The sequence below is a fragment of the Oncorhynchus keta genome, chromosome 23 (assembly GCF_023373465.1).
Source record: "Oncorhynchus keta strain PuntledgeMale-10-30-2019 chromosome 23, Oket_V2, whole genome shotgun sequence".
In the NCBI taxonomy this organism is placed as follows: Eukaryota; Metazoa; Chordata; class Actinopteri; order Salmoniformes; family Salmonidae; genus Oncorhynchus; species Oncorhynchus keta.
In genome coordinates, this window is record NC_068443.1 from 5,174,016 (window position 1) to 5,189,389 (window position 15,374).

Sequence of the window (15,374 nt, forward strand, 5' to 3'; positions counted from 1 at the left end):
ATGTTGAGGCAGTGAAGAAAGTAGAGGAAGATGGATCAAGGGGCAGAGATCCCGAGAGGAGTGGTGTGAGTAGTAGATCTGTACCAGTACAGAGGGAGGGATCCTGAGAGGAGGGGTGTGAGTAGTAGATCTGTACCAGTACAGAGGGAGGGATACTGAGAGGAGTGGTGTGAGTAGTAGATCTGTACCAGTACAGAGGGAGGGATACTGAGAGGAGTGGTGTGAGTAGTAGATCTGTACCAGTACAGAGGGAGGGATACTGAGAGGAGTGGTGTGAGTAGTAGATCTGTACCAGTACAGAGGGAGGGATACTGAGAGGAGTGGTGTGAGTAGTAGATCTGTACCAGTACAGAGGGAGGGATACTGAGAGGAGTGGTGTGAGTAGTAGATCTGTACCAGTACAGAGGGAGGGATACTGAGAGGAGTGGTGTGAGTAGTAGATCTGTACCAGTACAGAGGGAGGGATACTGAGAGGAGGGGTGTGAGTAGTAGATCTGTACCAGTACAGAGGGAGGGATCCTGAGAGGAGTGGTGTGAGTAGTAGATCTGTACCAGTACAGAGGGAGGGATCCTGAGAGGAGGGGTGTGAGTAGTAGATCTGTACCAGTACAGAGGGAGGGATCCTGAGAGGAGGGGTGTGAGTAGTAGATCTGTACCAGTACAGAGGGAGGGATCCTGAGAGGAGGGGTGTGAGTAGTAGATCTGTACCTGTACAGAGGAGGGATCCTGAGAGGAGGGGTGTGAGTAGTAGATCTGTACCCAGTACAGAGGGAGGGATCCTGAGAGGAGTGGTGTGAGTAGTAGATCTGTACCAGTACAGAGGGAGGGATCCTGAGAGGAGTGGTGTTAGTAGTAGATCTGTACCAGTACAGAGGAGGGATCCTGAGAGGAGTGGTGTTAGTAGTAGATCTGTACCAGTACAGAGGGAGGGATCCTGAGAGGAGTGGTGTGAGTAGTAGATCTGTACCAGTACAGAGGGAGGGATACTGAGAGGAGGGTGTGAGTAGTAGATCTGTACCAGTACAGAGGGAGGGATACTGAGAGGAGTGGTGTGAGTAGTAGATCTGTACCAGTACAGAGGGAGGGATCCTGAGAGGAGGGTGTGAGTAGATCTGTACCAGTACAGAGGGAGGGATCCTGAGAGGAGGGGTGTGAGTAGTAGATCTGTACCAGTACAGAGGGAGGGATCCTGAGAGGAGGGGTGTGAGTAGTAGATCTGTACCAGTACAGAGGGAGGGATCTGAGAGGAGTGGTGTGAGTAGTAGATCTGTACCAGTACAGAGGGAGGGATCCTGAGAGGAGGGTGTGAGTAGTAGATCTGTACCAGTACAGAGGAGGGATCCTGAGAGGAGTGGTGTGAGTAGTAGATCTGTACCAGTACAGAGGGAGGGATCCTGAGAGGAGTGGTGTGAGTAGTAGATCTGTACCAGTACAGAGGAGAGGGATACTGAGAGGAGGGGTGTGAGTAGTAGATCTGTACCAGTACAGAGGGAGGGATCCTGAGAGGAGGGTGTGAGTAGTAGATCTGTACCAGTACAGAGGGAGGGATCCTGAGAGGAGGGGTGTGAGTAGTAGATCTGTACCAGTACAGAGGGAGGGATCCTGAGAGGAGTGGTGTGAGTAGTAGATCTGTACCAGTACAGAGGAGGGATCCTGAGAGGAGTGGTGTGAGTAGTAGATCTGTACCAGTACAGAGGGAGGGATCCTGAGAGGAGTGGTGTTAGTAGTAGATCTGTACCAGTACAGAGGGAGGGATCCTGAGAGGAGTGGTGTGAGTAGTAGATCTGTACCAGTACAGAGGGAGGGATCCTGAGAGGAGTGGTGTGAGTAGTAGATCTGTACCAGTACAGAGGGAGGGATCCTGAGAGGAGTGGTGTGAGTAGTAGATCTGTACCAGTACAGAGGGAGGGATCCTGAGAGGAGTGGTGTGAGTAGTAGATCTGTACCAGTACAGAGGGAGGGATCCTGAGAGGAGTGGTGTGAGTGGTAGATCTGTACCAGAGGGAGGGATACAGAGGGAGGGATCTGTACAGAGGAGAGGGATCCTGAGAGGAGGGGTGTGAGTAGTAGATCTGTACCAGTACAGAGGGAGGGATCCTGAGAGGAGGGGTGTGAGTAGTAGATCTGTACCAGTACAGAGGGAGGGATCCTGAGAGGAGGGTGTGAGTAGTAGATCTGTACCAGTACAGAGGGAGGGATCCTGAGAGGAGTGGTGTGAGTAGTAGATCTGTACCAGTACAGAGGGAGGGATCCTGAGAGGAGGGTGTGAGTAGTAGATCTGTACCAGTACAGAGGGAGGGATCCTGAGAGGAGTGGTGTTAGTAGTAGATCTGTACCAGTACAGAGGGAGGGATCCTGAGAGGAGTGGTGTTAGTAGTAGATCTGTACCAGTACAGAGGGAGGGATCCTGAGAGGAGTGGTGTGAGTAGTAGATCTGTACCAGTACAGAGGGAGGGATACTGAGAGGAGGGGTGTGACTGTACCAGTACAGAGGGAGGGGATCCTGAGAGGAGGGGTGTGAGTAGTAGATCTGTACCAGTACAGAGGGAGGGATCCTGGAGGAGGGGTGTGAGTAGTAGATCTGTACCAGTACAGAGGAGGGATCCTGAGAGGAGGGGTGTGAGTAGTAGATCTGTACCAGTACAGAGGAGGGATCCTGAGAGGAGTGGTGTGAGTAGTAGATCTGTACCAGTACAGAGGGAGGGATCCTGAGAGGAGTGGTGTTAGTAGTAGATCTGTACCAGTACAGAGGGAGGGATCCTGAGAGGAGTGGTGTGAGTAGTAGATCTGTACCAGTACAGAGGGAGGGATACTGAGAGGAGTGGTGTTAGTAGTAGATCTGTACCAGTACAGAGGGAGGGATCCTGAGAGGAGTGGTGTGAGTGGTAGATCTGTACCAGTACAGAGGGAGGGATCCTGAGAGGAGTGGTGTGAGTAGTAGATCTGTACCAGTACAGAGGGAGGGATCCTGAGAGGAGTGGTGTGAGTGGTAGATCTGTACCAGTACAGAGGGAGGGATCCTGAGAGGAGTGGTGTGAGTGGTAGATTTGTACCAGTACAGAGGGATAAACCAACAAGTGATGTATGTTTCAGAAAGATTGGATTTTTAGCATTTATATCAATGGTTATCAACTGTACTACAGAGAGGTATTTGGTTGTGCGAGACTTGACGTCAGAAGAGTCACTGTTGCAGTGGTGAATATGTGTATGTGACTAATAAACATTTGATTTGAAGAGTTACAGGGTGTGTTAAGTGGTGGTGTACCATCCTTTCAGGCTGTTTGACCTGAATTATTTTATTGATTTCTTTTTTGTATTTATTTAACTTTTATTTAACTAGACAAGTCAGTTAAGAACATATTCTTATTTTACAAAAGGCCTCCTGCTGCGACCGGGTCAGGGATAAAAATAAAATCAAAATAGGACAAAACACACATGACAACAACAGAGACTCTACATAAAGAGAGACCTAACACAACAACAGAGACTCTACATAAAGAGAGACCTAACACAACAACAGAGACTCTACATAAAGAGAGACCTAAAGACAACAACACAACATGGCAGCAACACATGACAACAACAGAGACTCTACATAAAGAGAGACCTAAAGACAACAACACAACATGGCAGCAACACATGACAACAACAGAGACTCTACATAAAGAGAGACCTAAAGACAACAACACAACATGGCAGCAACACATGACAACAACAGAGACTCTACATAAAGAGAGACCTAAAGACAACAACACAACATGGCAGCAACACATGACAACAACAGAGACTCTACATAAAGAGAGACCTAAAGACAACAACACAACATGGCAGCAACACATGACAACAACAGAGACTCTACATGAAGAGAGACCTAAAGACAACAACACAACATGGCAGCAACACATGACAACAACAGAGACTCTACATAAAGAGAGACCTAAAGACAACAACAGAGACTCTACATAAAGAGAGACCTAAGACAACAACACAACATGGCAGCAACACATGACAACAACAGAGACTCTACATAAAGAGAGACCTAAAGACAACAACACAACATGACAACAACAGAGACTCTACATAAAGAGAGACCTAAACACAACAACACAATATGGTAGCAACACATGACAACACAATATGGTAGCAACACATGACAACAACAGAGACTCTACATAAAGAGAGACCTAACACAACAACACAACATGGCAGCAACACATGACAACACAATATGGTAGCAACACAACATGGTATAAACATTATTGGTCACAGACAACAGCACAAAGGGCAAGAAGGTCGAGACAACAATACATCACGCAAAGCAGCCACAACTATATACTATAGTAAATGTCCTGTAGGACTAAATATATTTAAATAGCGGGGTATGATATATTTTTTTAGTTTTTATTATTATTATTTTTGTGCGTGTAGTGTTAGATGGTAGGGTATTTGTTTTATTTATTTATAATTTTGTTCCAGTAAAGTATGGCAGGGTCGTTGCTCTACATACTGCGTGGTGCTCGGTGTCACCAGTGTGCGACTAGTCTGGTCTGATATAGGAGATCGCCAATGACAAGATGGCCACGGAGCATTAGAGGAATCTGTCAACTCTTTCAGCTACAGTGAAATAACATTTAGTGCTTTCTATAATAATGGGTTTATCACAAAGCACCGGTGCGTCGGAAGGAGGAACAGATGGATACCACGTCCACGGGGTAATAATGAGTCTTTATTTGATTGCACTTTTTTTCTAACGCTGCGTGTAGTTCTTGACAAGGAGAATCGACGGGGATATACAGAAGGCATACAGTGGTGTAGGAGCCGGATAAGGCCTACCGAAAGCTGATGAGGTGGCACTTAACTCGCTACCCTTTTTGGCGCACTGATAACACAACGACCTCGCATTGATTTACGAGCTGAAACAGTCGATCATAATAACTGTGTGTATAGTCTGTATACGATATACGCTTTGTTTTTTTTTGTGTGTGAATGAGCAGCCAATGTAACAACTTAAACCAAGTCGATGTTGCTACTGTAGATCTACTTAGGCCTAGCGGTGACCAAATGACAACAACAACATTTTAACGTTGACACCTTTTCATGCATACGTTTATATTATAAATGTGTGTATATAGCTACACGAGTTAACTATATAGTAACTTAGTAAAGTCCACTCCATATGAAGTTGACTCAACTAACGTTAACTAGAAGGCTGTTTTAGTTGTGCCATTACATTCGCTGGAGAGGAACATTGTGATTAAACGGTCTAAATTATGTTCCATAAATAACACGGTTGCCAACAAATAACGCATACAAAGTTGTATAGCGGCAGAATAAGATACCTGGTAGGGAGCGGGCAATTTAGTTATCACGTTTATCCCCCCCAAATGTCTATCCTCACTCTGGTAACCTATGGACAAATATTAACAATAAGCTATATGATTGTTTGATACCTATTCGACAGCTAATCGGCTAGGTGGATTAATCATTCTACTTTCTATTCGTTGTTTGTTGGCATCCTTGTACTTTACGAGGTTTCTGGAACAATATCCTGTTGGAAAGTTCCACCAATTGTACCCACCCGTGCTGCTATCTGCTGGAGCCACATGTTGCACAACAGCATAGCTGGAATGCATACAATACTGCACAACACAGCTTAATTAAACCACTATATGACCTACTATTTGTTGATCAACGGTGCTTGTTGTGGAATTGTTAGATATTGCTGAACTGTCGGAAGTAGAAGCACAAGCATTGGATTAAATGGTTGCGTTTGTCTTCCCATGTCCACGTGGTGATCTGATAGGTGCAGGAGAATTCCCCTGCAGAGAAAGCTGGGCTGGAGCCGTTCTTTGACTTCATCCTCTCTCTGGGAGACCACAGACTGGTGAGTTAGTCAGATTCATCCTCTCTCTCTCTCTCTCTGGGAGACCACAGACTGGTGAGTTAGTCAGATTCATCCTCTCTCTCTCTCTCTGGGAGACCACAGACTGGTGAGTTAGTCAGATTCATCCTCTCTCTCTCTCTCTGGGAGACCACAGACTGGTGAGTTAGTCAGATTCATCCTCTCTCTCTCTCTCTGGGAGACCACAGACTGGTGAGTTAGTCAGATTCATCTCTCTCTCTCTCTCTCTCTGGGAGACCACAGACTGGTGAGTTAGTCAGATTCATCCTCTCTCTCTCTCTCTGGGAGACCACAGACTGGTGAGTTAGTCAGATTCATCCTCTCTCTCTCTCTGGGAGACCACAGACTGGTGAGTTAGTCAGATTCATCCTCTCTCTCTCTCTGGGAGACCACAGACTGGTGAGTTAGTCAGATTCATCCTCTCTCTCTCTCTCTCTCTCTCTCTCTCTCTCTGGGAGACCACAGACTGGTGAGTTAGTCAGATTCATCCTCTCTCTTCTCTCTCTGGAGACCACAGACTGGTGAGTTAGTCAGATTCATCCTCTCTCTCTCTCTGGGAGACCACAGACTGGTGAGTTAGTCAGATTCATCCTCTCTCTCTCTCTGGGAGACCACAGACTGGTGAGTTAGTCAGATTCATCCTCTCTCTCTCTCTCTCTGGGAGACCACAGACTGGTGAGTTAGTCAGATTCATTCTCTCTCTCTCTGGGAGACCACAGACTGGTGAGTTAGTCAGATTCATCCTCTCTCTCTCTGGGAGACCACAGACTGGGAGACCACAGACTGAGTTAGTCAGATTCATTCTCTCTCTCAGATCTCTCTCTGGGAGACCACAGACTGGTGAGTTAGTCAGATTCATCCTCTCTCTCTCTCTCTCTCTCTCTGGGAGACCACAGACTGGTGAGTTAGTCAGATTCATCCTCTCTCTCTCTGGGAGACCACAGACTGGTGAGTTAGTCAGATTCATCCTCTCTCTCTCTCTCTGGGAGACCACAGACTGGTGAGTTAGTCAGATTCATCCTCTCTCTCTCTCTCTCTCTCTGGGAGACCACAGACTGGTGAGTTAGTCAGATTCATCCTCTCTCTCTCTCTCTCTGGGAGACCACAGACTGGTGAGTTAGTCAGATTCATCCTCTCTCTCTCTCTCTGGGAGACCACAGACTGGTGAGTTAGTCAGATTCATCCTCTCTCTCTCTCTCTCTCTCTCTGGAGACCACAGACTGGTGAGTTAGTCAGATTCATCCTCTCTCTCTCTGGGAGACCACAGACTGGTGAGTTAGTCAGATTCATCCTCTCTCTCTCTGGGAGACCACAGACTGGTGAGTTAGTCAGATTCATCCTCTCTCTCTCTCTCTGGGAGACCACAGACTGGTGAGTTAGTCAGATTCATCCTCTCTCTCTCTGGGAGACCACAGACTGGTGAGTTAGTCAGATTCATCCTCTCTCTCTCTCTCCTCTCTCTGGGAGACCACAGACTGGTGAGTTAGTCAGATTCATCCTCTCTCTCTCTCTCTCTCTGGGAGACCACAGACTGGTGAGTTAGTCAGATTCATCCTCTCTCTCTCTCTCTCTCTCTCTCTCTCTCTCTCTGGGAGACCACAGACTGGTGAGTTAGTCAGATTCATCCTCTCTCTCTCTGGGAGACCACAGACTGGTGAGTTAGTCAGATTCATCCTCTCTCTCTCTCTCCACAGACTCTGGGAAGACCACAGACTGGTGAGTTAGTCAGATTCATCCTCTCTCTCTCTCTCTCTCTGGAAGACCACAGACTGGTGAGTTAGTCAGATTCATCCTCTCTCTCTCTCTCTCTCTCTCTCTGGAAGACCACAGACTGGTGAGTTAGTCAGAGCATTGTGATACCATCTTATTTATTTCTACTATAGACCTTCGATTAATATAACATGCATCTTAGATACTCTGTTCGGTTCCTCTATCTAACCTATCACACACAACCCCCACCCATGTATTTTAGATACTCTGTTCGGTTCCTCTATCTAACCTATCACACACAACCCCCACCCATGTATTGCACGTTTCCAACATATTTCCAACTGACAAACTAACTTGTGTCCAGAACCAGGAGAATGACATGCTGAAGGACCTTCTGAAGGCTAACGTGGAGAAGGCAGTGATCATGGAGGTGTACAGCACTAAGACCATGAGGCTGAGGGAGGTGGAGGTGGTGCCCAGTAACATGTGGGGAGGACAGGGCCTGCTGGGGGCGTCTGTCAGGTTCTGTAGCTACCAAGGAGCCAACGAGAACGTCTGGCATGTACTGGTGAGGACTCGCCTGGCTGTCGATGAGGCTGTGATTAGGTAGTAGTAGATCAACGTACACACGGCTGTGGTGTGATCAGTTGTCTGTCTTGTCTGGGGGGGGGGGTCGTCCTAGATGTTGTTTCACCTCATGCTATTCTGTGTGTTATTTTCTGTAGGATGTGGATGTGAACTCACCAGCTGCGTTGGCCGGTCTTCAGGCCCACAGTGACTTCATCGTTGGAGCAGACCAGGTGTTGCAGGATGTAAGCTTCATTGTTATCATTCACATTCTTAACGTTTTTCAAAGTTGTTATCTCCGTTGACTAGGTCGTTGCCTTTTTAATTTAGTGGGAAAATAGCCCATTGCAATAAACAATTGGCACTGTGATCTCGGTGTCTGTCCTCAGTCGGAGGACTTCTTCTCGCTGATCGAGGCCCACGAGGGGAAACCTCTGAAACTGCTGATCTACAACACAGAGACAAACGCCTGCAGAGAGGTGGTGGTCACACCCAACGGGGCCTGGGGAGGAGAGGGGAGGTGAGTTGGCTGAGTCTTACCTGGGCTCTCTCTCTCTGAGGTTATTCTGTACTGCCTAAATGCCAAGGCTCTGAAACATCAGCAGTCTAACTGATATCTGTTTGTTTTTTTTAGTTTGGGTTGCGGTATCGGATACGGCTACTTGCACAGGATCCCATCCATGTTTCCCTCTCTCCCCGAAGAGGGCTCCACGCCAGAGATACACGCCAATGGACACCAAGAGGTGTGGATGGGCTCCTTGTGTTTCACTACAACGACTTGTATGGGAATAAGACCGAGGGAATGCCGCTATGCCCGTCACTTGTACAGTAATGACACATGAATTTACAGGCCTGCTAGTGACAAGGCTGACCGTTACCCCCCTCATTACAAGGCTATCATACATCATAATGCATTATACTGATCGGCAGTATTAAACTTGGAACTACAGATGACAACAGCAAACATGTTGTCCCCCCGCCCCCAGGCAAATTTCCAGAAATGTTAATTGATGTGCATTGTCCCTGTGAAATAAATGAATCAACTGTTGTGGTCTGTGTGATCCACAGGCGTCTCTGATGGTGGGTCAGTCCGGCCTGGGACAGGGAACAGAGATGACAGACCAAGATAACAGACTGGAACAGATCACTCTGCAGAAAGAGGACAGTCCTCCACCTCTACCCATACAGGGAATCATGGATCCAGGTGGGTTGACTGACTGGTTGGTTACAGGGAATCATGGATCCAGGTGGGTTGACTGACTGGTTGGTTACAGGGAATCATGGATCCAGGTGGGTTGACTGACTGGTTGGTTACAGGGAATCATGGATCCAGGTGGGTTGACTGACTGGTTGGTTACAGGGAATCACGGATCCAGGTGGGTTAACTGATTGGTTGGTTACAGGGAATCACGGATCCAGGTGGGTTAACTGACTGGTTGGTTACAGGGAATCATGGATCCAGGTGGGTTGACTGACTGGTTGGTTACAGGGAATCATGGATCCAGGTGAGTTGACTGATTGGTTGGTTACAGGGAATCATGGATCCAGGTGAGTTGACTGACTGGTTGGTTACAGGGAGTCACGGATCCAGGTGAGTTAACTGACTGGTTGGTTACAGGGAATCACTGATCCAGGTGGGTTAACTGACTGGTTGGTTACAGGGAATCATGGATCCAGGTGGGTTGACTGACTGGATGGTTACAGGGAATCATGGATCCAGGTGGGTTGACTGACTGGTTGGTTACAGGGAATCATGGATCCAGGTGGGTTGACTGACTGGTTGGTTACAGGGAATCACGGATCCAGGTGAGTTGACTGACTGGTTACAGGGAATCATGGATCCAGGTGGGTTGACTGACTGGTTGGTTACAGGGAATCACGGATCCAGGTGGGTTGACTGACTGGATGGTTACAGGGAATCATGGATCCAGGTGGGTTGACTGACTGGTTGGTTACAGGGAATCACGGATCCAGGTGGGTTAACTGACTGGTTGGTTACAGGGAATCATGGATCCAGGTGGGTTAACTGACTGGTTGGTTACAGGGAATCATGGATCCAGGTGAGTTGACTGACTGGTTGGTTACAGGGAATCATGGATCCAGGTGGGTTGACTGACTGGTTGGTTACAGGGAAGTCATGGATTCAGGTGGGTTGACTGACTGGTTGGTTACAGGGAATCATGGATCCAGGTGGGTTGACTGACTGGTTGGTTACAGGGAATCATGGATCCAGGTGGGTTAACTGACTGGTTGGTTACAGGGAATCACGGATCCAGGTGGGTTAACTGACTGGTTGGTTACAGGGAAGTCATGGATCCAGGTGGGTTGACTGACTGGTTGGTTACAGGGAATCATGGATCCAGGTGGGTTAACTGACTGGTTGGTTACAGGGAATCATGGATCCAGGTGGGTTGACTGACTGGTTGGTTACAGGGAATCATGGATCCAGGTGGGTTAACTGACTGGTTGGTTACAGGGAATCATGGATCCAGGTGGGTTAACTGACTGGTTGGTTACAGGGAATCATGGATCCAGGTGAGTTGACTGATTGGTTGGTTACAGGGAATCACGGATCCAGGTGAGTTGACTGACTGGTTGGTTACAGGGAATCACGGATCCAGGTGAGTTGACTGACTGGTTGGTTACAGGGAAGTCATGGATCCAGGTGATTTGACTGATTGGTTGGTTACAGGGAATCATGGATCCAGGTGAGTTGACTGATTGGTTGGTTACAGGGAATCATGGATCCAGGTGGGTTGACTGATTGGTTGGTTACAGGGAATCATGGATCCAGGTGGGTTGGCTGAATGCTCGGATCAACCCTCCTCCTCTGCCAGAGCATCCATTGTGTGCTCTGAAAGCTAAGAGGGCGAAACACTCTGAATTTACGAACAGACAATCTGACGAACACCCAGGGCGCGTATCTGGCACCCCAGAGTGAATATACAAACGCACCCTAGATCATTATAAAACACATTCAACCAACATGCATATAAAGCCATTAATGAAATAGGAGTTCATTAAAATGGTTGTCTATTTTTTTTTTTGGGGGGGGGGGAATAGCTACTCGTCCTTTGGTCCACACAACGCAGTTATACACAGAAACCAAGACTGTCTGTCTTTACTGTTCATCTTCCATGAACCTCTGTGTTGTTTGGCCGTTCAGTTAATACATCTGTCTTTCTGTGTTCCTCTGGGTGTCTGAGGTTAGGTTTTGAATCTGTGAAACTGTTATATTGATGTTGTCTGTTTTTATTTTATCTTGAACTACCTCTGTGCTCTGCCAATGCTTTTGTCTTTTTGCCTGATAAGGAAGTGAACTTTTTTTTTTTTTAGGTTCTGAATCTGTGACTCTGTGTTCCTCCAGGCTTCTCTGAGTCTGAGGTGGCTATGATGACCCCTGACCCTTCAGAAGACATGGCTGATCGACTGGACCTGTCCGTCTCGTCCATCGACATGACCGGCACCTCTCTGGCCGTGCACGAGGAAAAGGACAGCAACAACATCTCCGGCATCGGTAAGTTGACTATAACTTGGAGCTTATTGAAAGGGAAACGAGCTGTTTTGGTAGTGTTTGTATTTTCAATTGGTTGCCGTGTCATAACAAGACAAGCAAACTGTTGTTGATATTTATTATCACAATGTGAAACGGTATACCCTTACCTGTCAAACACTATTTATTTTATACCGCTGCAACCAATTTGTCCAACAATGAATCTCCGTAGTCCCGACGTTGACTGTGTCTCTCTTCTCTGTTTGTACAGACGAGCTGGGTGACGGTGAGCTTCCTGAGACGCCACCAGAGAACTGGATGGAGACTGAACATCGGGAGTCTCTTATCATGCCCACCGAATCACAAGACCAAGCGTCCGAATTCGCTGGATCTCCTGACACGGTTGTGGAGGCTCCATTCGCCCCCCCTCCTGTCGTTGAGTCCCTCGCCCCTCTTGTTGATGCTGAAGCTTCTCTCCCGGACCCAGACATCACCTCTTTGTCCCCCTCCCCTCCCCTGGACCTCCTGCCCCAGGACCAGCTCCTGCTTCAGCCCCAGGTCAGTGACATCTTGGTGGGGGACTCACTCACTCAGGACAACGTCACATTGGGTGGAACACCACCAGAGCCAATGGTAGAGCCTGACGTCATCAGCTCACTGGAGCAACTCTCTGTGGAGCAGTCTGAAACCGCCGCGGCGGAACACCACCATGACGACCACGAGTGTTGCCATGACCACCACGAGCATGAGGTCAGCAACCAGGAAGTGGAGGAAGGGTAGGTTTGTGTGTGTTCTTTCCGGGTCTGGTCACTGCCTGAAGAAACACTAGCAGAGATACTGAGCAGTCAAACAACATGGGAAATGTTCAGGACACTGGTGATAAGACCTGGGGTGATGTATTGAGATGCAACACTAATAGAACCAGATAGAAATGTAATGAATTTAACTGACACGCTTCCCCAATTTTATATGATGACAATGGATGTCTGTTCTATCTGAACGCGCTGAACAGGCCTCTGGTATATGAGTGATGGCGAGCGTACAGTCTATGGTCCAAGAGAACGTTGTACAGTTTTTATTTTTTTTTAACGACTGGTTGGATGGGTCACGAGAGAGATCATGGTAGAAATGCATAACAATAGCTCTCTTGTATTTTTGGGTGTAGGATCCTATGTTACAAGTTCAGCTTAATGTTCCGATTTAGCCGTAAGGTTTGCAATGTTATGAACATTTTGTAGTTTGTTTTCGTGTAAAAAAAAATAATATTTTTTTATTATGGTTTTAGATTTCTTAAAAAAACAAATCTATTAATGGAATGGCCGTGTGAAAGATCCAAAGATAATTACACACACACAGATAAATACATTCATTATATATTGTTGAACTACTTTATAATAATAATAATATAATATATGCCATTTAGCAGACGCTTTTATCCAAAGCGACTTTATAGAATTCACTACGACAAACCAGTGATGTATAAACTTAAAGCATAGTTGCACCTTTTGAATATTTGATTTGTGACGACGACAAACTTAAAAAAAGAATTTTAGTCCTGTAATTTGACTTCCTGTTGAAATACACTACTTGACATACGAGTGGACCTCATAGGCCTGGGTCTAATACATTCAAATACTTGAGCCGCGCTTGATTTAGTTTGCCAGTAGGCTTGCATGGCCCTCCTTCCAAATCCCGACTCGAACTTGAGAAGCCTGGGCTTCCGAGGTTAGTTTGCCAGGTACCATGGAATAGTCTCAAAAGTGCAAACTTCAAGCTAAATTAAGCGCATCTCAAATGTTTTTGGAACATTTTTAGATACATACTTGACCCAGGTTCAGTACCTGAACAGTACCATTTATATAATCAATCGGGCACAGCTTTTCTTTGCTCTCATCATTTGGAAGTGAGAATTTGTTCCTGACTTACTTGCCTAGTTAAATAAAGTTTTAATAAATAACCTTCACACTTCAGCAAACAAAATGATTAGAAGCCATGTGAAGGACTTACAAAACAGACTAGGGAGAAAGGAGTTGGAGTACTCTACACAAAAGGCTGAATTTGTATGTTTTTAATTTAGGTCACTTTTAATCCATTGTACAGGATGAGAACAGGCGACGTCATCCTTGGTTACTGTTATAGGAATCCATGTTTTAAATTAAGTTTTTAAAATATATGAAACGGTCATTGTTTTTAATGCATCAAATATAGCAATTGTTGTTAGTTCTGTGTTCACAAAATAGAGACATTTTTAATGTGGGATCAGGTTGTAGTTTTAGTTCTTTTAAAAACTCAAGAAAGTTGAATCTGTACTTAAGGTAGACCTGTTCTCAATAAGTTACAGTGCATTTATTTGTTAGACTATTTTCTGGATTTCTGTAGCGTAAAGGGCCAGATTCAATCCGATGGCGTTTGGTCGGCGACGCACCTTTTTTATAAAGTCAAAGTTCCTGTGTTCGCAGAGACCATTCACCAACGTTGCATATGTTGACTCAATAGTAAACTACCTTTGAATGTAAAGCGTGCTAAATCTCAAATCTACCGAATGATCGGATTGAATCCCAGCCTTTGTTGCAGGGCATTTTATTTGTCATTTTATGGGTTTCTGTACACCCTAGGTGAAAGGTCATTATTTTGTAAACATACAGTAGGGAAAGTCTCATTCCTCCATGTTACCTCTTATCTGTGTCATTTTTGATCTATGCAATTGTCAGCCATGTTTGTATTTTTTCTTTTTTTTTTAAGCTGTAGGCAACATACTGTAGCCATCATGGAAGTTATCTGTAAGCTGGAACCACAGACAATACTGTATCAGGGTTGATAATTTAAATTCCATTTAAATTAGTCAGTTCAGGAAGTACACTGAAATTTCCAATTCTCTTAAATTCTTTCTGAATTGACTTGACCACAACCCTGTGCAGTAGCTTCTGATTTAAATAGTGACACTACTGTTGTTAGTTTAATATAAATGCTTTTCTGTAAGAGAAGGTTCTTTTGGTTTTCTTTTTTGATTTAGGCTAGGCACTTAGTTGTGAGAAATGAGGGGAGGGGAAATATTTTATCAATGGAGAGTTTATTGTTAATGAGTGCAAATGAAATTCTAATTGTGAAAAATTGATTATTATTCTCTGTAAAGCTTCTGCTGCAAAAATGGAGTCGCTTCTAGTCACTGGAACAAAAAAATAAAAATGGTCAATTTTATTTTTGCCTTTTGTTTTTCTCAATTTTTAAGCATTGTGTCATGACGCTGGACGGGGGTAGGTTTATGACAGTCATAAATACTTAACGAATACGATGTCCGTTTGGTTGTCATCTAAGACATTCTCAATGATAGGATGACAAACTGTACAGTGGAAAGTCTACACATTATAGTTGTGCAATTTAAATGTTTGAGTATGAAATGTGAGAATTGGGTTTTCATGAGTGAATTAGGCCTGACTCAGTGGCCCGCCCACGTGAAGAGACATTGGTTTTAACTAATGAAACACGCCCTCCTCTCCCTTCCTATAGAAAGCCTTGACGACAATAGAACTTCCTGTTCCGGGGACATTAGGATGACAATCCGATGTCAGGGTTCAGATAACTACAGAACGAAGCTTGCGATTGGCATGAAATTTGAACTCTTATTCACTACAGAAGTGATACCTCCTAGCCGTTGAGTTAGCAGCGGCCGCTGTAAACGTGGGCTAGGAAAGGATGAACAGA

The 15,374-nt window shown here is 45.6% G+C and overlaps 2 protein-coding genes across 20 annotated transcripts; both read left to right on the forward strand.

Moving 5' to 3' along the window:
* The first annotated feature begins 4,532 nt into the window (after nucleotides 1-4,532).
* gorasp1a (golgi reassembly stacking protein 1a) lies at nucleotides 4,533-10,181 on the forward strand. Of its 7 annotated transcripts, none has more exons than XR_008076709.1 (8): nucleotides 4,533-4,712; nucleotides 5,804-5,884; nucleotides 7,977-8,180; nucleotides 8,338-8,424; nucleotides 8,569-8,699; nucleotides 8,814-8,922; nucleotides 9,248-9,555; nucleotides 9,857-10,085. XR_008076709.1 is itself a non-coding variant. In XM_052476018.1 (8 exons), the coding sequence occupies exons 1-8, from the start codon at nucleotides 4,650-4,652 to the stop codon at nucleotides 10,164-10,166; spliced, it is 867 nt and encodes a 288-aa protein (XP_052331978.1). In that variant the 5' UTR covers nucleotides 4,533-4,649; the 3' UTR covers nucleotides 10,167-10,181. The 7 variants fall into 7 exon arrangements, 4 of the variants coding, with proteins under 4 accessions (XP_052331978.1, XP_052331975.1, XP_052331977.1 ...); XR_008076708.1 differs by having other exon boundaries at nucleotides 9,248-9,942; nucleotides 10,025-10,083; XR_008076710.1 differs by having other exon boundaries at nucleotides 9,248-9,512; nucleotides 9,900-10,083.
* Nucleotides 10,171-14,870, forward strand: LOC127910907 (uncharacterized). 13 transcript variants are annotated; one of them, XM_052476019.1, is made up of 4 exons: nucleotides 10,671-10,757; nucleotides 10,801-10,887; nucleotides 11,547-11,696; nucleotides 11,944-14,870. In XM_052476019.1, exons 2-4 carry the CDS (start codon nucleotides 10,878-10,880, stop codon nucleotides 12,450-12,452), a joined length of 669 nt encoding a protein of 222 aa, XP_052331979.1. In that variant the 5' UTR covers nucleotides 10,671-10,757; nucleotides 10,801-10,877; the 3' UTR covers nucleotides 12,453-14,870. The 13 variants fall into 13 exon arrangements, with proteins under 13 accessions (XP_052331989.1, XP_052331988.1, XP_052331990.1 ...); XM_052476020.1 differs by adding an exon at nucleotides 10,931-10,973 and having other exon boundaries at nucleotides 10,735-10,887; XM_052476029.1 differs by lacking the exons at nucleotides 10,671-10,757; nucleotides 10,801-10,887 and adding an exon at nucleotides 10,171-10,196.
* The last annotated feature ends 504 nt before the right edge of the window (nucleotides 14,871-15,374 follow it).